Consider the following 24354-nt stretch of genomic DNA (forward strand, 5'->3'; position numbering starts at 1 on the left):
CCCTCTGTGGTCCTACCTCCCTGAACACACCTGACCCTGTCCTTGGGCTTTGAGTTCAAAAGCCAGCAAATGCAAATGCCCTGCTAGGTGGCCCAGGCCATGCCCCCTGAGAACCCAAAGCTCTCACGGGGCATTCTGGGAGCAGAGCTGCTGGGAGCAAAGCTCCTGAATCACGCCTCCCTGGCTGCTGGCTATGGGGGACATGAGTCCCTGGAGCTCTGTGAACAGTCAAAGGTTGCACTGTAGGGTTTGACCTGGTTCTTCTAAGCTTACTACGTCTGTGGGGAAGACACTGGAGTCATGTGTCGCTTCAGGGGGATGCGTTCTGAGAAATTTGTTGTTGGGCAGTTTCATCATTGTGTGAACAACATAGACCGTACTCACACAGACTTAGATGGTACAGCCTGCCACACACCCAGGGCCTATGGTAGAGCCTGTTGTCCCTAGTCCACAAACCTGCACAGCATGTGATTGCTCAGTACTTAGGCAATTGTAACACAGTGGTATTTGTGTACCTCAATATATCTGAGCATAGGAATGGTATAGTAAAAATACAATATTATCATCACGGGACCATTGTGGAATATGCAGTCTGTTGTTGACCAAAATGTCCTTGGGTGGCACATACTGTATTTATTACCCAGTGGCTCAAGGTAATTTTTGGAGTGCAGGTCAGAATTCCACCTAGCTTGGCTGTTTATCAGCAGTGGGTCCCTGTGTAAATTGCTTAATCCCAGGGTCACAGGCTGGCCTCTAGGGGCTGTGACCACCATGTGGACCTGTTTGGTTCAGCCTGGATCACATAGTATTTTAAATTGAGAAATTTCACAGTGAAATTCAGGTTTCTGGGTTATCTTATTGATTGGGCGATGTGGCTCTGGGGGCCTGCATTCGTGCAAAGCAAATCGGCAGGAGCTTTGCCACCTGTTGGCAGGTTAACCAGAGCCTCTTTTACCTGCTGGGGCTGCCCCCTGCATCTCCTGCCTGGTCCCTGTGAGCATTTGATTTTCTGCTCTCTGGTTTAACGTCTCTGGGCCTCAGTTTTCTTATCTTCAAAAAAAAAAAAAAAAAATGCCCCTTGAAAACATTATGTGAAGTGAAAGAAGCCAACCGTGAAAGGGCACATGTTGTGTGATTTGATTTATATGAAATGGCCAGAACAGGCAAATCTGTGGAAACAGAAAGTAGACCTGGGTTGCCTAGGGCTCAGGGTGGAGATTCCGGGGAACAGGGAGTGACGGCTAGCAGGTGCAGGGTTTCTTTTGGAGGTGGTAAAAAAATGCTCTGCAATTGATGATGATGATGGTTGCACAATTTTGTGAATATACGAAAATCTGCTGATGTCTCCATGCTAAAAGAGTGAATTTATGCTATGTGAATTGTGCTTCAGTTCTTAAATTAGTGCTGTTTTGTTACAGCATGAGGGAAGTGCTTATTCGGTGGTCGCAACGTCCTCACCCGCGATCAAAACAGGCCTCTGCTGTCTGCGACTCTCGCTTCTTCTTTATAGCTTTTTCCATTGGTTGGATCCACTGTTTGCTCAGTACGTGCTCATTCCCACGTCATACATGCTCATTTCTGATCAGTTCATTCCTAGGCCTTTTCAAAAGGGCATTGGTTCTTCCTCAGAGGCAGATGTTCCACTTTTCTCATTCAGTTTTGGAGACTGGTGTGCCAGGGGAAACCAAATTACGTAAATCCTCAGCAAAGCAGCTGGCAGAGATGTTTACCCAGATGCTGTTTGGGACACTGCTGCCTGGATATGCCACCCGAGTGTGGTGTGTTGTAGAGAGAACCGGGACGGATAGTTGGACTTGCAGGGGGAAACAGCAGCAGCCCCAAGTCCGTACTGAGTTTCACAACACAGGAATAAATGTCACCCACAGGTTTATCTTTACATCTGTCTTGGAGCCAGGAGCACTGTGGCTGCTCAGCCAACACTTAGGGAATGAACACAACCTCGTGTGGTGTGTATAAGACCACAGCTTGTCTCTGATTCTGACTTTGCACTAATATTGTTATTTGAACATGTGCAATAGAGAGCACGATATGTGATTATCTAATTTAATTCTCTAAAAGCACTGTAAAGTCATTGTAGTGATTAAACCCACCTTACAGCTGAGGATTCTCCTCTGAACACATGGGAACCTGAGGTCAGTGGCTAAAACCTCTGCCACCTAGCACAGAGGTTGGGACATGGGGATATTACCAAATGACATGGGATTGGAGTTAAATGAAATCACAAATGTAGCATGCTTGGCACACAGTGGGCATCCAGCTAGTGGTAGCTTTGCCATTTGGGGAGGGGGCTAGTGTAATACAGTGGGTAAGATTTTAGACCTTGAGGTTAATAAAACCTTGATTTGGTTTTTAGATCCATCAGCTACAATTTGCATGACTTTGTGTATGCTTCTCTTTTTTTATCCCATTTTAGGTTTTGGAGTACATGTGAAGAACATGTAAGATTGTTGCATAGGTACACACATGGCAGTGTGATTTGCTGCCTTCCTCCCCATCACCTATATCTGGCATTTCTCCCCATGTTATCCCTCTCCAACTCCCCACCCCCCACTGTCCCTCCCCTGTTTCTCCCCAACACAGACCCCAGAGTGTGTGATGCTCCCCTCCCTGTGTCCATGTGTTCTCATTGTTCAACTCCCGCCTATGAGTGAGAACATGCAGTGTTTGATTTTCTGTTCTTGTGTCAGTTTGCTGAGAATGATGGTTTCCAGGTTCATCCATGTCCCTACAAAGGACATGAACTCATCCTTTTTTATGGCTGCATAGTATTCCATGGTGTACATGTGCCACATTTTCCCTGTATAGTCTATCATCGATAGGCATTTGGGTTGGTTCCAAGTCTTTGCTATTGTAAACAGTGCTGCAATGAATATTTGTGTGCATATGTGTCCTTATAATAGAACGATTTATAATCCTTTGGATGTATACCTAGTAATGGGATTGCTGGGTCAAATGGAATTTGTATTTCTAAGTCCTTAAGAAATCTCCACACTGTCTTCCACAATGGTTGAACTAATTTACACTCCTACCAACAGTGTAAAAGTGTTCCTATTTCTCCACATCCTCTCCAGCATCTGTTGTCTCCAGATTTTTTAATGATCGCCATTCTACTGGTGTGAGATGGTACCTCAGTATAGTTTTGATTTGCATTTCTCTAATGACCAGTGATGATGAGCATTTTTTCATATGTTTCTTGGCCTCATGTATGTCTTCTTTTGTAAAGTGTCTGTTCATATCCTTCACCCACTTTTGAAGGGCTTGTTTTTTTCTCTAAATCTGTTTTAGTTCTTTGTAGATTCTGGATATTAGCCCTTTGTCAGATGGGTAGATTGAAAAATGTTTTCCCATTCTGTTGGTTGCCAGTTCACTCTAATGTCTGTTTTTCTTGCTGTGCAGAAGCTGTGGAGTTTGATTAGGTACCATTTGTCTATTTTGGCTTTTGTTGCCAATGCTTTTGATGTTTTAGGCATGAAGTCCTTGCCTATGCCTGTGTCCTCAATGGTTTTGCCTAGATTTTCTTCTAGGGTTTTTATGGTGTTAGATCTTACGTTTAAGTCTTTAATCCATGTGGAGTTACTTTTAGTGTAAGATGTCAGGAAGGGGTCCAGTTTCCGCTTTCTGCACATGGCTAGCCAATTTTCTGAACACCATTTATTAAACAAGGAATCCTTTCCTTCATTGCTTGTTTTTGTGAGGTCTGTCAAAGATCAGATGCTTGTAGATGTGTAGCGTTGCCTCTGAGGCCTCTGTTCTGTTCCATTGGTCTATATGTCTGTTTTGGTACCAGTACCATGCTGCTTTGGTACCAGTACCATGCTGTTTTGATTACTGTAGCCTTGTAGTATAGTTTGAAGTGAGGTAGGGTGATGCCTCCAGCTTTGTTCTTTTTGCTTAGAATTTACTTGGCTATGCAGACTCTCTTTTGGTTCCATATGAAGTTTAAGGTGGTTTCTACAGTTCTGTGAAGAAGGTCATTGGTAACCTGATGGGTACAGCATAGAATCTGTAAATTACTTTGGGCAGTATGGCCATTTTTGCATTATTGATTCTTCCTAATCATGAGCATGGAATGTTTCCCCATCTGTTTGTGTCATCTCTTATTTCATTGAGCAGTGCATTGTAGTTCTCCTTGAAGAGGTCCTTTATGTTCTTTGTTAGTTGTATTCCTAGGTATTTTGTTCTCTTTGTATCAATTGTGAATGGCAGTTCTTCCTTGATTTGGCTCTCTTTAAGTCTGCTATTGGTGTATAGGAATGCATTTGATTTTTGGACATTGATTTTGTATCCTGAGACTTTGCTGAAGTTGCTTATCAGTTTCAGGAGATTTTGGGCCAAGACAATGGGGTCTTGTAAATATACAATCATGTTGTCTGCAAATAGAGACAATTTGACTTCCTCCTTTCCTAATTGAATATCCTTTATTTATTTTTCTTGCCTGATTGCTCTGGCTAGAACTTCTAATACTATATTGAATAGGAGTGGTGAGAGAGGGCATCCTTATCTAGTGCCAGATTTCAAAGGGAATGTTTCCAGTTTTTGCCCATTCAGTATGATACTGGCTGTTGGTTTGTTGTAAGTAGCTTTTATTATTTTGAGATACGTTCCATCAATACCTAGTTTATTGAGGGTTTTTAGCATAAAGCGCTGTTGAATTTTGTCAGAAGCCTTCTCTGCATCTATTGAGATAATCATGTGATTTTTGTCTTTGGTTCTGTTTATGTGGCAAATTACATTTATAGACTTGCATATGTTGAACCAGCCTTGCATCCCTGAGATGGAAGCCTACTTGATCATGGTGGATAAGCTTTTTGATGTGCTGTTGCAATCGGTTTGCCAGTATTTTATTGAAGATTTTTGCATCTATGTTCATCATGGATATTGGCCTGAAGTTTTCTTTTCTTGTTGCGTCTCTGCCGGGTTTTGGTATCAGGATAATGTTGGTCTCATAAAATTATTTGGGAAGGATTCCCTCTTTTTGGATTTTTTGGAATAGTTTCAGAAGGAATGGTACCAGCTCCTCTTTGTATATCTGGTAGAATTTGGCTGTGAACCCATCTGAACCTGGACTTTTTTGGTTGGTAGGCTATTAATTGCTGCCTCAACTTCAGTCCTTGTTATTGGTCTATTCAGGGTTTTGACTTCTTCCTGGTTTAGGCTTGGGAGGATGCAAGTGTCCAGGAATTTATCCATTTCTTCCAGGTTTACTAGTTTATGTGCATAGAGTTGTTTGTAATATCTCTGATGATGGTTTGAATTTCTGTGGAATCTGTGGTGATATCCCCTGTATCGTTTTTTATTGCATCTGTTTGATTCTTCTCTCTTTTCTTTTTTATTAATCTGGCTCGTGGTCTATTTTGTTGATCTTTTCAAAAAACCAGCTCTTGGATTTATTGATTTTTTGAAGGATTTTTTGTGTCTCTGTCTCCTTCAGTTCTGCTCTGATCTTAGTTATTTCTTGTCTTCTGCTAGCTTTTGAGTTTTTTTGATCTTGCTCCTCTAGCTCTTTCAATTTTGATGATAGGGTGTCAATTTTAGATCTGTCCTTGCTTCTCATGTGGGCATTTATTGCTACAAATTTTCCTGTAGACACCACTTTAAATATGTCCCAGAGATTCTGGTATGTTGTGTCTTCGTTCTCATTGGTTTTGAAGAACATCTTTATTTCTGCCTTAATTTTATTGTTTATCCGGTCAACATTCAAGAGCCAGTTGTTCAGTTTCCATGAAGCTGTGCAGTTCTGAGTTAGTTTCTGAGTTCTGAGTTCTAACTTGATTGCACTGTGGTCTGAGAGACTGTTTGTTATGATTTCCGTTCTTTTGCATTTGCTGAGGAGTGATTTACTTCCAATTATGTGATCAGTTTTAGAGTAGGTGTGGTGTGGTGCTGAAAAGAATGTATATTCCATGGATTTGGGGTGGAGAGTTCTGTAAATGTCTGTTAGGTTTGCTTGATCCAGGTCTGAGTTCAAGTCCTGGATATCCTTGTTAATTTTCTGTCTCTTTGATCTGTCTAATATTGACAGTGGAGTGTTAAAGTCTCCCACTGTTATTGTGTGGGAGTCTAAGTCTCTTTGTAATTTATTAAGAACTTGCTTTATGTATCTGGGTGTTCCTGTATTGAGTGCATATATATTTAGGATCATTAGCTCTTCTTGTTCTATTGATCCCTTTACCATTATGTAATGACCCTCTTTGTCTCTTTTGATCTGTGTTGGTTTAGTCTATTTTATTAGAGACTAGGATTGCAACTCCTGCTTTTTTTTTTCTCTCCATTTGCTTGGTAAATCTTCCTCCATCCCTTTATTTTGAGCCTTTATATATCCTTGCATGTGACCTGGGTTTCCTAGATAGAGCACACTGATGGGTTTTGGCTTTTTATCCAATTTGCCAGTCTGTGTCTTTTGATTGCGGCATTTAACCTATCTACATTTAAGGTTAATATTGTTATGTGTGAATTTGATCCTGCCATTTTGATGCCCGCTGGCTGTTTTGCCCATTAGTTGATGCAGTTTCTTCATTGTGTCAATGCTCTTTACCATTTTGTATGTTTTTGGGGTGGCTGGTACTCTCTCTGTTTAGTGCTCCTTTCAGGAGCTCTTCTAAAGCAGGCATGGTGGTGATGAAATCTCTGAGCAATTTCTTGTTCATAAAGGATTTTATTTCTCCGTCACTTATGAAACTTGGTTTGGCTGGAAATGAAATTCTAGGTTGAAAGTTCTTTTCTTTAACGATGTTGAATATTGGCCCCCCCTCTCTTCTGGCTTGTAGGGTTTCTGCTGAGAGATTCACTGTGAGTCTGATGGGCTTCCCTTTGTGGGTGACTTGACCTTTCTCTCTGGCTGCCCTTAGCATTTTCTCCTTCATTTCAACCCTGGTGAATCTGATGATTATGTGCCTTGGGGTTGCTCTTCCTGAAGAATATCTTTGTGGTGTTCTCTGTATTTCCTGGACTTGAATATTGGCCTGTCTTGCTAGGTTATGGAAGTTTTCCTGGATAATATCCTGAAGAGTATTTTCCAGCTTGGATTCATTCTCTCTGTCACATTCAGGTACACCTGTCAAACGTAGATTAAGTCTTTTCACATAGTCCCATATTTCTTGGAGACTTTGTTCATTTCTTTTTACCCTTTTTTCTCTAATCTTGCCTTCTTGTTTTATTTCATTGAGTTGATCTTCGACCTCTGATATCCTTCTGCTTGGTCAGTTCAGCTATTGAAACTTGTGTATGCAAAGTTCTCGTGTTGTGTTTTTCAGCTCCATCAATTCATTTGTATTCCTCTCTAAGCTGTTTATTCTTGTTAGCATTTCGTCAAACTTTTTTTCAGCGTTCTTAGTTTCTTTGCATTGGGTTAGAACATGTTCTTTTAGCTCAGAGAAGTTTCTTATTACCCACCTTCTGAAGCCTGTTTCTGTCAATTCACCAGACTCATTCTCCATCCATCGTTGTTCCCTAGCTGGTGAGGAGTTGCAATCCCTTGGAGGAGGAGAGGCATTCTGGTTTTGGGTGTTTTCATCCTTTTTGCGCTGGTTTCTTCCCGTCTTTGTGGATTTATCTACCTGTGGTCTTTGTAGTTGTTGACTTTCAGATGGGGTCTCTGAGTGGACGTCCAGTTTGTTGATGATGAAGTTATTTCTTTCTGTTTCTTAGTTTTCCTTCTAACATTCAGGCCCCTCTGCTGTAGGACTGCTGAAGTCCACTCCAGGCCCTGCTTGCCTGGGGATCACCTGCAGCGGCTGCAAAACAGTAGGGGTTGCTGCCAGTTTCTTTTTCTGCTATCTTTGTCCCAGAAGGATACCCGCCACATGTCATTCTGAGCTCTCCTTTATGAGGTGACTCTGAATATATGAGGGTCAGGGAGCTGCTTGAGGAGACAGTCTTGTCTCTTATAGGAGCTCAGGTGCTGAGCTGTGAGCTCTGTTGTTCCATTCAGAGTTGCTTTGCAGGTACATTTAAGTCTGCTGCAGCAGAATTCATTAACGCCCTTTTTTTTTGAGGTAGACTTTTGCTCTTGTTACCCAGGCTGGAGTGCAATGGCTCGATCTCGGCTCACCGCAACCTCCACCTCCTGGGTTCAGGCAATTCTCCTGCCTCAGCCTCCTGAGTAGCTGGGATTACAGCATGCGCCACCATGCCCAGCTAATTTTTTGTATTTTTAGTAGAGACAGGGTTTTACCATATTGGCCAGGATGGTCTCGATCTCTTGACCTCGTGATCCACCCGCCTCGGCCTCCCAAAGTGCTGGGATTACAGGCATGAGCCACCGCACCCAGCCCATTAACGCCTTTTTTTCCCCAGGTGCTCTGTCCCAGGGTGTTAGGGCTTTATAAGTTTCCGTTGTGCTGCTGCCTTTTTTCAGGGCATCCCTGCCCAGTGAGGAGGCAGCCTAGTCACAGTCTACAGAGACTTTGCTGAGCTGCTGTGGGCTCTGCCCAGCTGCCATGTGAACTTCCCTGCAGTCTTGTTTATAGGGATATAGTTAGAACTGCCTCCGCAATGGCAGGCCACCTCAGCAATTGTGGGCTGCCTTGGCAATGGCAGACTACCTCGGTAGTGGCAGAGTGCCTTGGTAATGGCAGACGCCCCTCCCCCACAGACGTGGACCGTCCTGGGTTCAACTGTGCCTGCTGTGAAACTCTCAATCCAGAGCGTTTCAGATTGCTGTTTTTTGTGGGGTTAGGTTCAGCCGAGAATGATCACCGGGCTCCCTGCCTCAGACCCCTATTTTTTTTTTGGTTGAACAGGCAACTCTGTCTCCCAGGCGTCCTAATCACCACTGGAAATGGCGTCCGGATTTGTGTGATTTCTTGTACGTAGACCTGCTGTGCCGGCTGAAACAGCCGCTGGAGACTCGTGGCACTTTTTTGCCGGGGAGTCTCCTGGCCTGGCTCCCTCTTTCAGTCTCCTTTTTTTCAGTTGAACGGGCAACTCTGTCTCCCAGGTGTTCCAGTCCCCTTTGAAAAGGTGCTGGGATCTGTGTGATTTCCCATGCAGCGACCCACTGCGCCGGCTGAAACAGCCACGCTGGAGATTCATGGGGCTTTTTCGCCTGGGAATCTCTTGGCCTGGCTCCCTGTTTCGGTCCCTTTTTTATTAGTTGAACGGGTGACTAATAAAATGGCGCTCCAATCACCAGCTAAAATGGTGCCCAGACTCATGTATTTTGTGCAGAGACCGGCTGCGCCAGCCAAAACAGCTTTGCTGGCGACCCATGGGGCTCCTCTGCCTGGGAATCTCCTGGTCTGTGGGCAATAAAAATCCATCTGGAAATGTGGCGTCCACTCACCTCCGGGCTTTTGCTGGGAGCTGCAATCCAGAGCTGCTCCTAATCGGCCATCTTGGATCCCCCCACCTCTTCTGTGTATGCTTCTTAACTTCTCTGAGCCTCAGTTTCCGCAAGCTATAAAATGGGTATAATGGTACTCAACTCCATGGATTGTTGTAAGGTTTCAGTTCGATCTTGTATGTAAAGCATGCAGCACATTGCCTGGCAAATAGTAAGTGCTCAGCTAATGGTTACTTACTCCATTCCTGCATTAACAGAAAACCATTGCTAGAGCCTCATTTCAAAACATTTCAAGTAGGTACCTCATCTGTACTCCGTGTGTATGGGGAGGAATGGCTTGACGATGACCAAGCAGTGTGGGAAAGTGTATAGAGAAAACTGCGTTTCACCTGGGAGCTTTGATTCTGTGTAAGGGAATTGCCATCTGTAATTGAATGCGTTCAGTTTGCAGCTGAAGTGCCTCAGGGAGATGGGAGGGAGGAACTGTGGCATAGTTGAAAGAGTATGGATGTCAGACCTTCCTTTAGACTGTTTTAGATCTGGAAGATGGGAATAAAAATGGCTCAGAAGGAGGTGTCCTAAGGAATAACTGACCCCTGGAATATGTAGCAGAGTGTGAGTGCTTGGGAAGTGGTCAACTCAGTGGCCCCTGTGTGACATGTGATAGTCACCTGCGACTCTCACCATGCTGTGGTACAGAGGCTAAGGGGTCCTGTGGCTGTGCTGGGTGGCCCCAGGTTCTCCTTTGGGTAATGAAAGTCCAGATGTATCTTGCATTGCCCATGGCTGCTTCTCCTTTCAGGGAGTGGGTAGTCGATGTGACAGTCTTTGAGACATTAAGGGTGGCGTCAAGAGCTTGACATTGGCCCACCTCGGGGCTTGTATCTTCTGGGGAGTGGGTGTTCCTACCATCCTGCAATGCCACTGGCCAGTTGAAAATGAAGGCTTTGAGCAGCCTCTAGAAGACACCTCTGCCCCAGAGTTCTTCAGCACCTTTTGGAGGAAACCAGGCAGAGGCAGATTCTCTTCTCTGGTGTATAAGACAGCAGTGCCCATGACCTTTGCGTTAGTGAAGGTCTCCAGGGATTTGTGATCGTGAGAGTTTCTGGGCCAGATATTAACTTCAAAACTAGTTCAGCCTCAGATCCCCCACCTCTGGCTCCCAACCTGTAGATGAAAGGAGGGACAGTTTGGTCTTTTGAAGAGACACTAAACCTGGAACTGGGGATGCCCAGGTTTTCAACTTCACTTACTTTGCTTCCCCTTGTAGTTGCTTTTTTTTTTGTCTCTGTACTTGCGCTGTGGAGTGGAAAGACCACATCACAGGCTGGCTGACTAGGGCAGTTCTGGAGCACCTAGCAAGGGGTCAGAGTGCACCTTCAACTGCCCTTCAGGCTTCATGTGAATATGTGCATCTTTCCCTGGCCACCAGCCACAGCTCTGGAGACCTGGGCCCTTCTCAGTGTGCATGTTCTGGTCCTAATAATGATGGCCTTCACTCCTGCTAACCTGGATTATTAGACTAGAGAGTGAGACCATCCAGATGCCTTCTTGATTAACCCAGTAGGCTAGGTTTGGGCTTGCAAAGCACCCCCATGTCACCACTATAGCAGTGTGAGATTTTGGCCAGGTTTTCCCTGCAGCTCAAACTGCCTGTCACCCCTGCCAGGCTTGACAGGTGTTGCCCCACCTACTGCACACACAGTTCTGGGCTTGGAGAGAGGCCTGGTACTAGAGGTGCAGATACATGGTGCCTGTCAGTCCTCAAGGGGTTTATCAAGAAGTTGTGGAGGGGCCGGGCATGGTGGCTCACACCTATAATGGAGGCTGAGGTGGGTGGATCACTTGAGGCCAGGTGCTCGAGACCAGCCTGGTCAACATGGTACAACCCTGTCTCTACTAAAAATACAAAAAATTAGCCAGGCGTGCTGGCAGGTGCCTGTTATTCCAGCTACTCAGGAGGCTAAGGCAGAAGGATCGCTTGAACCCAAGAGGCAGAGGTTGTAGTGAGCTGAGATCACACCACTGCACTCCAGCCTGAGCAACAGACCGAGACTCGTCTCAAAGGGAAAAAAAAAAGAGTTGTAGAGGTAGGGATCATGCATGAGAAGGAGTTAGAAGGAATTTACCTGCTGACATTCGACAGCATGTTGCTGGGCACAGAAGGAAGGTCCTGAGTCCTTCTACACTCACTTCACGGGATCATCAGGGAAGGCGGGGAATTGGATTTGAGCTGGACTTTGGGGGACAGGTAGACTGTGAAAGGGACCAGGAGCTTTCCTAGAGAGTGGGCAGATGGGAGGTGCAGCAGTGGACCAGGCAGGGTGCAGTAAGAAGGCAGGCCTGGCTGAAGTTGAAGCCTGTGCTGGGAGCCCAGCAGGAAGGCTGCAGAGGTCGGCCTGGCCCTGTTTTGCTTTTCCCAAGTGTCAGATAAGGAGGGTGGGCTTGATTTGTGGAACAGATTCTTCCTGCCCATGGTCCAGGACTTGACCCCAGGCCTGGTGTGCTCCAGGCTGACATATTGGTGAGGACATGTTCCAGAGTTTTCCCTCCAGCCATTGTTTGTCTGCCAGAGACCTGTTTTCTTGGAGATGAAGAATATTCTACCCTTAAGTATAGGGGCAGAGGCTGTAGAACCTTGGAGTTCCTGGGGCCACTGGGCTTGAATTTTTGTAGTAGCCTGTGGTGTCCTGAGTTGAGTCCTAGCAGGACTCTGGTGGGAGAGGCTTTCCAGCTGGTGCCAAGCAAGGAGGCATTTGCTCTTTGTAAAGATGATGGGGTGGGGAGGGGATGCCCAGCACAGAAATCCCCCCCTTTCCCATGTCCTCCCTCAGGAGGCCCTGTGACTCTTGCAGGCTGTCACTCTGACATCAGAGCCACTTTCCTCGTTCTCCTCAGTGCTCCCTAAGTGCCATTCAAACCTGTACCACCCGCCAGTGCAGACTGCCCTTCCTAAAGTTTACACCACTTGCGGGCTCATGGCCTTCTGCAGCTCCTCACAGCCACTGGGGCTAAATGCCAGTTCCTTTGCCAGGGTCCAGGGTCCTGCGTCGCATGACTGAGAGCAACTTTCCAACCCTGTCACCCACTTCCCCTCCACCTGTGGCTCTTTTTTTCTTCCAAACTAAATGCCTGGTCCTCCTTCCTCTGAGCCTTTATTCAGCCTCATCCTAAACAGTTCCAGAACGAACACCTACTCATCCTTCAAAACCCAGCGATGCTGACCCTTATGGAGTCCCAGCACATCCCCTCCCTGCAGATACCCATCATTCTCTTTCCAGCCTGCCCCTGCTCGCCTCCTACTCTTCTTACCAAATGTTTTTTCTCAGTTTGCACAGTATTCCTTAAGCCCTCTCTTCTTTCCTCCTCTTCCCACCCTGGCAGAGAGCTCCTCAGAGGTAGGGAATAGCTCCCATCCACTGACTGTCACACGGAAGGAGTTCCCTCTTCAGTTGCTCAGGGAATGTTTGTGACCTGAAACAAGGAGACAGGAGAGGAGGTGGCTCCAGGCCTGTGCTGCCGTGCAGGTTGGATTTCCTTTGGACCCCTTGCGGAAGCCTCAAGGATGTCCCCACTCCCACTCCTAGTGCTGCCGTAACTTGTACCAAGCGGAAACATGTCCTGGCTTCCCGGGCAGGCTGTCTGGGTAGGCGTGGAGAGGCACAGCTGCTTTAGTGGGCCTTGGCACATCCTCACATCCTGGACTCTTTGAGAACAAGGAGATGAGGTTCTAGATCTTTGCAGAATTTAGGAAATTGAGTGTTTTCATCGAAGGCATTTGAATTCCAACCAGAAACAAGTCATTCTCAGTTCTCAGAGTGGATTCATAGATACTTAAGGCAATGTGAAATCCCAAATTCAGTCTCTTAGGATTATAAAAGGTCTGCTGCTGCATTGGCCGGGAATCAAACCCAGGCCTCCTGCGTGGCAGGTAAGAATTCTACCACTGAACCACCAGTGCTGCAGATGTTAGCAGCTGTGTGCACACCTCCCTTTAACCCCATTCCTGGGCCTTCTTGCGTATAAGTTGATTCACAGGATATGAAGCCAGTCTCTGATGCTGCCACATCGGCACAGTTGCAAGAATGGAACACTCAGACTGCAGGGCAGGAGGGAAAAGGCAGGAAGCGCAAAGATGTGCATGTGTTTGTCCAGTTGATTTGCCTTCAGAGCTCAGGACAGAAACTAGAGCTTGAGTCTTTCTCGGGAGCAAAAGTATATTAAGACTTTGGGGGACATTTTCCCCTGTGATGTTTGAGTCCTCCCACTGCATTCTGCGTTTAGTCTTGTGTTACACTGTTTTACTGTTCTCAGGTTTCATGCCAGCTTCCTGCGGAAGACTGGCCAAGGCTGAGGACAGCCCAGCAGAAGCTCCCTTAAGGTGAAGGCATCAAGTTCATGACTCCACAGCCAGTAGTGAGTGCCTCTCCAGAGAACCCAGCAGCTCTGTTGCTAATTCAGCAGGGCAGTGTGGTTCCAGATTTGTGGGCAGCCTTGGCTGCTGCAGGTCTAGTGTAGTTGGAGAGACTTATTGGCTCCTTAGCAGGATCTCTCTGTCAGGAAACTGGCCAGGAAAAGGCAAAAAAAGCAACACTGCATTGCATTGGCCGGGAATCGAACCCGGGCCTCCCGCGTGGCAGGCGAGAATTCTACCACTGAACCACCAATGCTCCAGCTGTTTGCCAGAGCATCTGCAGGGCTTTTGGTAAGTGGCTGTCTCTGTCAAAGAGACAGGTACTAACAGATGATCAGGTCTCACCTGGCTGGTTTGTCCAGTTTGGGAGACCAGACAAGTTGATGTAGAACCATCTTTGCCAGGCCTTAGTACACTGCTTTGGGAGTTGAGGCCTATGAACTAGAGTTCAGATTCTATCCAGAAGCCGTGGGTTCATCCACAGTCCCAGCCTCATAAAGATAAAAGCAAGGGGCAACTCACAGGCCACTTGTACAGCTCCTTCCTGAAGCATCCATCATGTCTCCAACATCCATTACTCCAGAGCGAGACCTGTTTTGTCACCTCTTACATGAACAGCGCCTGGCACATGATAGGTGCTCCATATGACTGGCTGTATTAAATCTTTACCAAACCACTGCCCGGCCCCTCTTTGAACGGCCTTTCTGCTGGTGTCTGTCTCACAGGACAGCACATTTTTTAATTACTAGAAAGTCGTAGCTCTAATTATTAGAAAGCTCCTGAGCTGGAACCACAGAGACTCATGGACACCTTTTGGACATGACTATTGTTCAAGTCGGCTTGAGACCCCGTTTGTGCAACAGCTGAGCGAGGTACCTGCCATGACTGGATGCAAAGCAAGGAGAGAGAATGCCTGCAGTTACTTTTTGTAAAGTCTGAGGTCTCTAGACCCCTCTTCCACCTTCAATGGCTCCATGAGTATCATCCCTCGCACCTCCCATCATCTCACAAGCATCTCCAGGTTTCTTAAGACAGTCTTTCATATGCTCAGCTCCCTGGTACCTGAAATCTCTTCTTTTCACTGGAGATGCCCCAGTTACCGCCAGCAGCCTATCCTCGCATTTCCCGCTGCTGTCCTGTTCTCAGCGGCCCCAGACAAGGTTGGCTACTTCTCCATCCTCATGTCTGCTGACAGGGTTCCTTTTGCTAGGAAGGCCCATTTCTTTTCCTCCTGCCTCCTTCAAGATCCAGCTCCATCCCACTTCCAGAAGACTTCCCTGACCACCCCAGTTGCCTCTCCTCCATCAGTGATCTGGGGTGCTCCTGCCACCATATCCCATGCGAGACTTGGTGCTGCAGAGATGCCATGAGCTTTGGGAGAGCAGAGGCCTGGCTTTCATGGCCATGGGCCTCTGAAGACAGACTGGCTGGTGGAGCCAGGCCTGCCTCACCTCCTCCGCTCAGGGCAGGGCCTGTCTGGGGATGCATCCTCCCTGGGTGACCAGCAGGCGCTCCCTCCCATGAAGGCAGCCTCCCTCCTACCTGCACCTCTCCCTGTCAGCGTCACTGCCCAGGGAGACGCCCTGGGGGCACCGTCTACCCTACCCTCCTCTCTCCTCTTCTTAGTCAGCTGTTAACGCTCTTCTGTTTAATTCTAGAAACAGTTTCCTGTGCTCTTTTCCCCTGACTCAGTCACATTTCAGGACTTCCGTACCCCATAGCCACAGTGTTCTCCTGAACATCCCAGCATCAGTCTCCCGTCAAACCCACGCCTTCCCCAGTCCAGCTTCTCCAGCCACTACCAGAGGTGTCCAGTTGGAACATGGGGCTGAGCATGTCATCCCTTGCTGGAAAACTTCCCCCAGCTCATCTTTTCCTTACCTGTCTCTAGCCACCCCTTCCACACACCAGAGCACTCGGCTTGGCCCAGATATGCCATGTCATCATGTCTTGCCTTGGCCAGGCTCTTCTTCCCTGTGCCCAAGATGCCCTGCTTTCCTTTCTTTACCTGGAAAGTGCCTGTTACTGTTTTTAAAATCTGACAGGCCAGGCGCAGTGGCTCACGCCTGTAATCCCAGCACTTTGGAAGGCTGAAGCGGGTGGATCATGAGGTCAGGAGTTCAAGACCAGCATGGCCAACATGGTGAAACCCCGTCTGTACTAAAAATACAAAAATTAGCCGAGCATGGTGGTGCATGCCTGTAATCCCAGCTACACAGAAGGTTGAGGCAGGAGAATCACCAGGACCCAGAAGGCAGAGGTTGCCGTGGGCCAAGATCAGGCCACTGCACTCCAGCCTGGGCTACAGAGTGAGACAATATCTCAAAAAAAAAAAAAAAAAAAAATTGGACTCAACTAGCACATCCCTGTAACCCTCCTGGACAGCCCGGGGAGACTTAGCCCATTACATTTTCTTGCTTCTGTGATATCACTGGCACCATTTTGCTACTATTACTTGTTTGCATGTGGATCTCCCCCATTATACCAGGGCCTAATTCAGCTGTGTGTCCCAGCAACGTCCCTGGAAATAGTCACTCAGATGCAGAGTTTCTGAGATGCACAAACGGAAAGCTGAGTAAGTGTTGAATAAAGACAGTTGATCGCCGGGCGTGGTGGCTCAAGCCTGTAATCCCAGCACTTTGGGAGGCCGAGGCGGGTGGAACACGAGGTCAAGAGATCGAGACCATCCTGGTCAACATGGTGAAACCCCGTCTCTACTAAAAATACAAAAAAAATTAGCTGGGTATGGTGGCGCGTGCCTGTAATCCCAGCTACTCAGGAGGCTGAGGCAGGAGAATTCCCAGGAGGCAGAGGTTGCGGTGAGCCGAGATCGCGCCATTGCACTCCAGCCTGGGTAACAAGAGCGAAACTCCGTCTCAAAAAAAAAAAAAAAAAAGACAGTTGATCAACTGATGATGCATTGCACTGTTTTGGTCTCCAGTGACACATTCACTTGCATTCTTCCAGGTTCCCAGAAGTGAGATAGCACCATTGTTCCTTATTGCATTGTACACAAAGGGAAACTGAGACCCAGAGTAGGGAAACAACCATGGCTCAGCCAGCAGCAGAACTGAGACCTGCCCTGAGACACCTGACTCCCAATTCCTCTTTCCAAACAGGTCATCTCCCTTCCTCATTGCAGCCCCAGGCCCTGGAGGCCACAGCAGAGGTTGCCTGATTCCCACAGCCCCTCTCTCCTCTCTCTCCAGGCTGGTCCGGGAGTTCGTGGCCCAGAACAATACCGTGCAAATCAAGCATGTGATCCAGACCCTGTCCCAGGAGTTTGCCCTGTCTCAGCACCCCCACAGCCGGAAAGGGGGCCTCATCGGCCTGGCCGCCTGCTCCATCGCACTGGGCAAGGTGGGCCTTTCACCCAAGGGACAGACACACCCATCCCAGCCTTGATGCTGACCAAGCCATCCAGATTCCTTTCTTCTCGAGACCCCACAGGGTGTTGCAGGCCTACATTTTATTACCACTCTATCCACGCCTGAGAGCAGCAAGGCTGGCTTTGTCGCCTTCTAGCCTGGTCCCCTAGGCATGGGCCCTCTTCTGGGAAGCAGGCTTGGGAAGGGTCTTTGAGCCCAGCCCTCATGCAAAGGCCTGTACACCTCCAAGGGAGCTGGGATGTCAGCTGGCACTGCAGGCTGCAGGGTCTGGACCCTGACCCATTCTGAGCTGTCTTCTCGTCTTCCTGCCCCCCTTGCAGGACTCAGGGCTCTACCTGAAGGAGCTGATCGAGCCAGTGCTGACCTGCTTCAATGATGCAGACAGCAGACTGCGCTACTATGCCTGCGAGGCCCTCTACAACATCGTCAAGGTGGCCCGGGGCGCTGTGCTGCCCCACTTCAATGTGCTCTTTGATGGGTTGAGCAAGGTAACTGCCCTCCTCCTCACTGGGCTGTGCTCAGTTCACCCACTTCAGTTGACCTTCTGAGACCTTGGACCCCTTTTCCCAGATGCAAGCAGAGCAAACAAGCATGTGGCTGCAAGGGACACTGTTGAATCTGATCATTTTTTAATGGACTTGCGTTTACACTTTTTTTTGTTTCTCTTTTAATTCATTTTTATTGCATTTGGTGTAAGAATCAGTCTACCACACAGTTGAGGGAAGAAACTGATAATCTGGAACACTAGCCTCCCTGATAGAAGGGGATGATCCTGAAGCCATCTTCCCCAGACCATACTTCCCTGTGGGGAGGGCAGCACTTCATCTAGCTCACAAGCACCCTAGAAAAAGCTCTCCTCCGTGCTGCTCGCAGCCTCCTGGAGTTCCCCTCCCAGGTGCAGAGCAGCCCTGCAATGCTACTGCCCCTACACAATGCCATGGAAGTGGCATTTCTAGAGTATCAGCCTCGCAGCTCTCTGTCCCCTCCTCCAGGAGTGGTGCCAGGACCCAGTGCTTTAAGATTGGAAACCCCTGGGGAAGGCTGACGGGAAGCAACCCCCTGACCCAGTCGCAGCAGGAAACAGGAACCACAGCAGGTCCCAGGAGAAGTCCCTAAACAGAGGGAATTCCCCGCATCTGGCTCCTGAGCAGGCTCCATTGCGCTCACCCTGCTTTCCTAGCCTTTCCCAAATGTGTTTGCTGAAGGTGGGGCCTGCTAGCTGTTCCAGGCTGTCCCAAGGCCTGGGCTGCTAGTCTGCAGGACATCCCTGGTCTTGCATCCAACCGTGACCCCCGCCTCTGTGTCACCTCCCTTCTCTATGCCTCTCACAGCTGGCAGCCGACCCGGACCCCAATGTGAAAAGTGGATCCGAGCTCCTAGACCGCCTTTTAAAGGTATTTGTACTTTGTCCCCACTTTTATTTCCACAGTCTATTTCTTCCATCTGTCTGTACAGCTTAGAAATTCTATCATTGGGAATGTTCTTGAATTTGAAATATATTTAAAATTTGCATGCAGTAAAATGTACTCCCTGGTATGCAGTTCTATGACAAGAATATAGATCTCTATCACCATTGTCAAATACAGAACGGTGCCGTCACCCTAAATGTCCCCGTTTGTGGCTGCCACCTAGAGCAAAGCAGCTTGCCTGTCACCTTCCACACCAGCTGGCCCTGACAGCAGGGGCCTCAGCGTTACATCCAGACCACAGAGAGTAGGGTCTTGCCGTTCAATTGATTCTCTCGACTTTGATTCTAGCTTTCATTCTACCCGTTTTGCTTGTCCTGTGGCCTGGGACAGGATGAACACTCCAGAGGCCTCTCATGCCTAGCTCGGGCTCTGCCATTTTCTGCGGTGTCCACCTGAGCGCTGGAGCCAGCCCTGAGCCAGTGATTGAGCGAGGTCAGGCAGCCCTGGTCTTGGCTCTCGGCAGCTCACTTTCCTCCGATCCACAGGACATTGTGACTGAGAGCAACAAGTTTGACCTGGTGGGCTTCATCCCCTTGTTGCGAGAGAGGATTTACTCCAACAACCAGTATGCTCGGCAGTTCATCATCTCCTGGGTAAGGCCTGGCCGGACACTGTTTCTCCAGCCTCCAGTTTGGACAGTCTTCTCCCTAGCACACCCTTGCCAGGCCCTTTGGCTATAGGCACCCTCCATGTTCTCCCTCGAATAGCCATTGACACCTGATAATTCAAAAACCTTATTCAGCTTTGCCCCCGAAACCCACTGTGTTGGCCCTGAAGGGGTCCCAGTTCTTGTTGCCCCTGAAGGGTCCAGTTCTTTCCTCATAAAACACTCAGATTTCTCTTTAAAGACAGCAGTGCTACTTCCAGCAGTCCCACTTTTTCTAGCCTTGTCTGTCCTTCCCCATCCATCTCCTTCTCCCCTGGGCATCCAAATTTCCTTAGAGTCAAATGACCATTCTCCTGCACATAAAACAAAAAGTGCTGGCTGTCCCTGGCATCCGCCTCCACCATGAGACGCCCACACTGCAGGGAAATGCTGTCTCAGCGGGGTCCTCTTCCCACGCCCCAGTCCCAGAAGTTAGACAGGGTTCTGGGGCGGGTGTGACTTCCCCTCCTGTTTCCTTCCCCCGGTCAGATCCTCGTTCTGGAGTCGGTGCCAGACATTAACCTGCTGGATTACCTGCCGGAGATCCTGGATGGACTCTTCCAGATCCTGGGCGACAATGGCAAAGAGATCCGTAAGATGTGAGTGGAGTGAGAGGCAGGAAGCTGCCACCTGCTGCCACCCCCGGCTGTGCCCACACGCTTCACACCCACAGACAGGCAGCTGCAGGAGGGCAGGAAATTCGCTCTTCTTCCTGGCTCTCATGCTTCCCGCTTTAAGGAGCCAAGAGCCCCTCAACCCCCAGCCTCTGAAAATGATCACCTGACAAGTCCAAAACCCAGGTCGCCCTCTGTGTGACTGTCCCAGCACAGAAATGGGGGCTGGTTGAGGCTCTTCCAGCCCTGGCTGACCCACGCTGTTTCCACTTTTCTGTTCTTATTCATAGGTGTGAGGTTGTTCTTGGAGAATTCTTAAAAGAAATTAAGAAGAACCCCTCCAGTGTGAAGTTTGCTGAGATGGCCAACATCCTGGTGATCCACTGTCAGACCACGGGTGGGTGTGGGGGGCCCAGCCACTGCTGCCACTGCCCCCTCCGCAGAAGCACCTTTCACCATCTCAGCCTCAGTGAGGGGCAGGAGAGAGTTCTGGAAGGAGCGTTAGCTAGTGTGACACCGGGCCCTGGGTGAGGTGGAATGCTGGGTCTCTCACAGGGAGGTCCAGGTTCTGTCACCACAGAGACATGGAGGGCCTTTCACCTGCTGTGTGTGGCCTGTGTGGAGTAAGATCTGGGGGTTTCCTTGCTGGCGAACTTGTCCTTAGCCCTGAGACTTGAAATGCTTGGAGCATGGGATAATGTATCTGTTCACTTCTGTTGAGTATCAAACCACTACAAAACATAGTTGCCTAAAACAAGTCACTTATCATGAGTCTGTGGGTCACCGGGTGGTTCCACTCACCTGGGCCAGGCTTGGCTGAACTCAATCATGCACCTGCTGTTAATGGTAGGGTTGCCGGGGTGAATGGCCCAAGATGGCCTCACTCATGTCTGGCAGTTATCTGGCTATCTGCTGGGACTGTGGGGACAGCTGGACCATGTGTCTCGTCTTCCAGCAGGCTAGCCTGAGCATGCTCATATGGCATCCGTGGGGTTCCAAGACAGAGAGTAGAAGTGAGCAAGGCCTGTTGCGGCCACACCACGTTCCATTGGCCAAAGAAGCAAGGCCAGCCCAGATTCAAGGGGTGGTTAATTCCACTTCTTGATGAGAAGAGGAGCAGGGTCCCAGTGCAGAGGGGCAGGGATATGCTGCCCTTACAGTCTAGCACAGGCTTGTTGCTCCATCGCAGCCTGTATCTGCACCTTTGGAAGGCAAAACATACAGGTAGTAGAGCATTGGTGAGGCTGGAAAACGTCAAGCCCTTGGGTTCCACAGGTCTCCAGCCCCATCCCACGAGTATGGTCAGTGGGAGGGAGCACTCCAGCTGCGTATGCTGGCCCCTCTGAACCCCCTGATTCCCCTTCCAGACGACCTCATCCAGTTGACAGCCATGTGCTGGATGCGGGAGTTCATCCAGTTGGCGGGCCGCGTGATGCTGCCCTACTCCTCTGGGATCCTGACTGCTGTCTTGCCCTGCCTGGCCTATGATGACCGCAAGAAAAGTATCCTTTGCTCTGAGAGAGAAGAATTGAGAGAAACTCCAAAGGGATTATGAAGTTGAGGGACCCCGCATCGGGAGCTGAGGGCTGTCTTAGGATCCGTTGCTCTTCCACAGTCTCCCTAGCAGGTCAGGAACAAGCAGTGGAGCCAAACGTGGATTAGGAAAGCCAGGGACATGGGGCTGATGCTGGCTGTGCCCACACCTTGCCTGGTCACTTGCAGATCTGGTACAGTTCTCCCGGGCCTCAGAGTTCCAACCCTCTGAGCTCACACTGCCCCACCTTGGGCTGGGGAAATCCCATTGGTGGGAGGGTTTAGGAGGGGGTGCCAAGAAAGAAATAGGAGCATCTCACAGAGCACAGTGTGGCAAGGAGAGCAGGGACTCAGTTCAGAGAGCCTGTCTGCCTAACGTAGACCCAGGAGGACTGAGCTCCAGACCAGGAATACCAGGTTGAAGGACGCCTCCCCTGGCTGGGGCCGCTCTATATTAACCCATTTTGTGTTGCTGTAAAGGAATACCTGAGGCTGGGTAATTTATAAAGAAAAGAGATTCCTTCAGCTTCCAGTTCTGCAGACTATACAGGAAGCATGGTGCCATCATCTGCTCAGCTTCCGGTGAGGCCTCAGGAAGCTTTTAGTTATGGCAGAAGGTGAAGGGGAAGCCAGCAGGTCACGTGGCAAGAGAGGGTGCAACAGAGGTAGCACTCTGAAAAAACTGGCTCCCACGTGAATAATAATAGAGAACTCACTCAACTCACTCAGTACCATGGAGAGGGCACCAAGCAGTTGGAGAGGATTCCACCCCCGTGACCCAAACTCCTCCCACCAGGCCTCACCTCCAACACTGGGAATCACATGTCAGCGAGAGATTTGGAGGGACAAACATCCAAATCAGATCACACTCCTTAATTCAGTGGACTAGGCATCAAAGAGGTGGCCAACGTGTGCAACCAGAGCCTGATGAAGCTGGTCACCCCGGAGGATGACGAGCCGGACGAGCTGAGGCCCGGGCAGAGGCCGGCAGAGCCCAATCCTGACGATGCCCTGCCAAAGCAGGAAGGCACAGCTAGTGGTGAGTCGACTCTGCCCCTATCTCTTGTCTCCTTTCAGGGGCCTGGGAAGCCAGAAGTCACAGGACTTGCCTTAAGTAACCTCACTTAAGCAACAAGAACTACTTTATATATTCCGCTCACATAATTGTAGCAGCACAACCTAGCGCAGTGGCAAGAGTGCTTCTCCCCTTTCTGCAGACAGGACACAGGGAAGCTGAGCAGCATGGCCACACACTTGCAGCTAGTGAAGGCTGGAACCAGATTGGAGCCCAGGCAGGCTGTCCCCAGTGGCCACGATCTTAACCCTTCCTACCTCAAAGACCATAACACCTTTCCTTCATCTTTTTCCAGGGTTCACCTACAGGAAATAGTTGTTTTCTGGGCAGGAAAGTTTGCGGCACGGAGGGAGGATTACCAGGATTCAGGGTGCACTTGATTCTTGGCCGTAGACATCCAGCCACCCAGAAGGCTGGCTGCTTTTGCCCTGTGGGTCATTCTCAGGGTGGGAGGGGTAAGAAAGCTCTAGCTTCGATTTATTCTGTACTTGAAAATTCTATTGCCCGAGTAAGTGCCTTTAAAAAGTGAAGTGGCTCTGCTCTCCTTTCGGACTCCTCTAACATAATTTTCTTGTTTATCTGTAACATAAACCACATTTATGGCCAGGCTGCATAATTCCAGCTGGGAGGCTGAGGTGATCTGCATGAACTCAGGAGTTTGAGACCAGCCTGGGCAACCCTGTCTCTACCAAAAAAAAATTACAAAAATTAGTCGTGTGTGGTGGTGCACGCCTATAGTCCCAGCCCCTCAGGGAGGATCACTGGAGCCCAGGAGCCCAGGTTGCAGTGAGCTGTGATTGCACCACTGTACTCCAACGTACGCAGCAAAGACACTGTCTCAAAAAAAAAGAAGCCGCATTTATGCTGACTGGCATCTGGAATTTGACTCGAGATGTTACCTAGAACCCTGATGCTTTCATATATGTTAGGTCTCTGTCCTCACTGAGGGTTCACTGATCAGCTTTGGGGTGATGTCCTCCTTTGCAGAAATAGCGAGAGAGTAAACTGAGGTACAACCCACTCAGATATTTAAGGATAACAGAGTAAAGTCTGGGTCCTGCCCCCGGGAGCCAAAAGAACGGCTGAGAATTCTCCCATTGCCATTCATGGACTTTTCTTTTGAACAGCTGAGCAGAATCTCAAGCATGCGTGCCCCACCTCCTCCCGTGGGTTTGGCTGGTAAAATCCAGCAGCTGTCCATGCTGGGCCTGTCTTGGGTGTCAGGTTACAGCTGTGCCATCACCACTGTGAGCCAGAGCAGCAAAACAGCTGGAGGCAGAGCAGCACTCAGCTGGAGCATTGGTGGTTCAGTGGTAGAATTCTCGCCTGCCACGCGGGAGGCCCGGGTTCGATTCCCGGCCAATGCAGCAGCTGACAGCATTTTGGCAGCTCCTGGAAAAAGAAAACTTGGAGAAATAAGTTAACTTGGAGAGACAAGCTAGTGTGGGCCTTCTAAGTGAGGAGCTTTCTTACTGGGAGAAACTAGAAGACTCAGGATTACACTGAAATATGAGTGTTTGATTTTTGTTTTCTAATTCTCATTTTAGAAAATTTGGAAAGTAGAGAAAAATGCAAAGAAATAAGACTGTCCCCAAGAGGCAATGAATATTCAAATTTTGGCCTATTTTTTTCCAGTTTTATACATACACACACACACACACACACACACAGGACCATACAGCTTACACAACTTTATGCTCTGTTTGAAGTTCACAATGCCTCATAATCCATAGTCAGAAAATAGAATAATAGTTGCCTGGGTTTGCAGAAAAGGAAGAATTGGGACTGACTACTTAGAGATACCTGGTTTCTTGTGGGGGTGATAATGGAGCTGTTCTAGAATTAAATAAAGGGGGTGGTTGCACAAGTTTGTGAATGTACTAAAAACTACCTGGTTGAACACCTGAAAA

General features: G+C 48.6%; 1 protein-coding gene and 3 non-coding genes across 6 annotated transcripts in view; 2 read left to right on the top strand and 2 right to left on the bottom strand.

The window, feature by feature from the left end:
• Window positions 1-24354, top strand: part of VAC14 (VAC14 component of PIKFYVE complex) — a 128094-nt gene that overhangs the window by 8858 nt on the left and 94882 nt on the right. For 2 of the 3 annotated variants that reach the window (XM_078357719.1, XM_035282185.3), the window contains exons 2-9: window positions 16928-17078; window positions 17428-17595; window positions 18439-18501; window positions 19062-19169; window positions 19712-19821; window positions 20127-20233; window positions 21204-21338; window positions 22259-22408. In XM_078357719.1, coding sequence (XP_078213845.1) covers window positions 19820-19821; window positions 20127-20233; window positions 21204-21338; window positions 22259-22408 — 394 coding nt within the window. In that variant the 5' untranslated portion in view covers window positions 16928-17078; window positions 17428-17595; window positions 18439-18501; window positions 19062-19169; window positions 19712-19819. The remainder of the gene's footprint in view (window positions 1-16927; window positions 17079-17427; window positions 17596-18438; window positions 18502-19061; window positions 19170-19711; window positions 19822-20126; window positions 20234-21203; window positions 21339-22258; window positions 22409-24354) is intronic. The other variant, XM_035282187.3, reaches the window with a different exon arrangement.
• Window positions 13195-13265, bottom strand: TRNAG-GCC (transfer RNA glycine (anticodon GCC)). The gene has a single exon. It is a non-coding gene; the product is annotated as a tRNA-Gly (tRNA).
• TRNAG-GCC (transfer RNA glycine (anticodon GCC)) lies at window positions 13904-13974 on the bottom strand. The gene has a single exon. It is a non-coding gene; the product is annotated as a tRNA-Gly (tRNA).
• TRNAG-GCC (transfer RNA glycine (anticodon GCC)) lies at window positions 23741-23811 on the top strand. The gene has a single exon. It is a non-coding gene; the product is annotated as a tRNA-Gly (tRNA).

This window comes from Callithrix jacchus, chromosome 20 (assembly GCF_049354715.1).
Source record: "Callithrix jacchus isolate 240 chromosome 20, calJac240_pri, whole genome shotgun sequence".
In the NCBI taxonomy this organism is placed as follows: domain Eukaryota; kingdom Metazoa; phylum Chordata; class Mammalia; order Primates; family Cebidae; genus Callithrix; species Callithrix jacchus.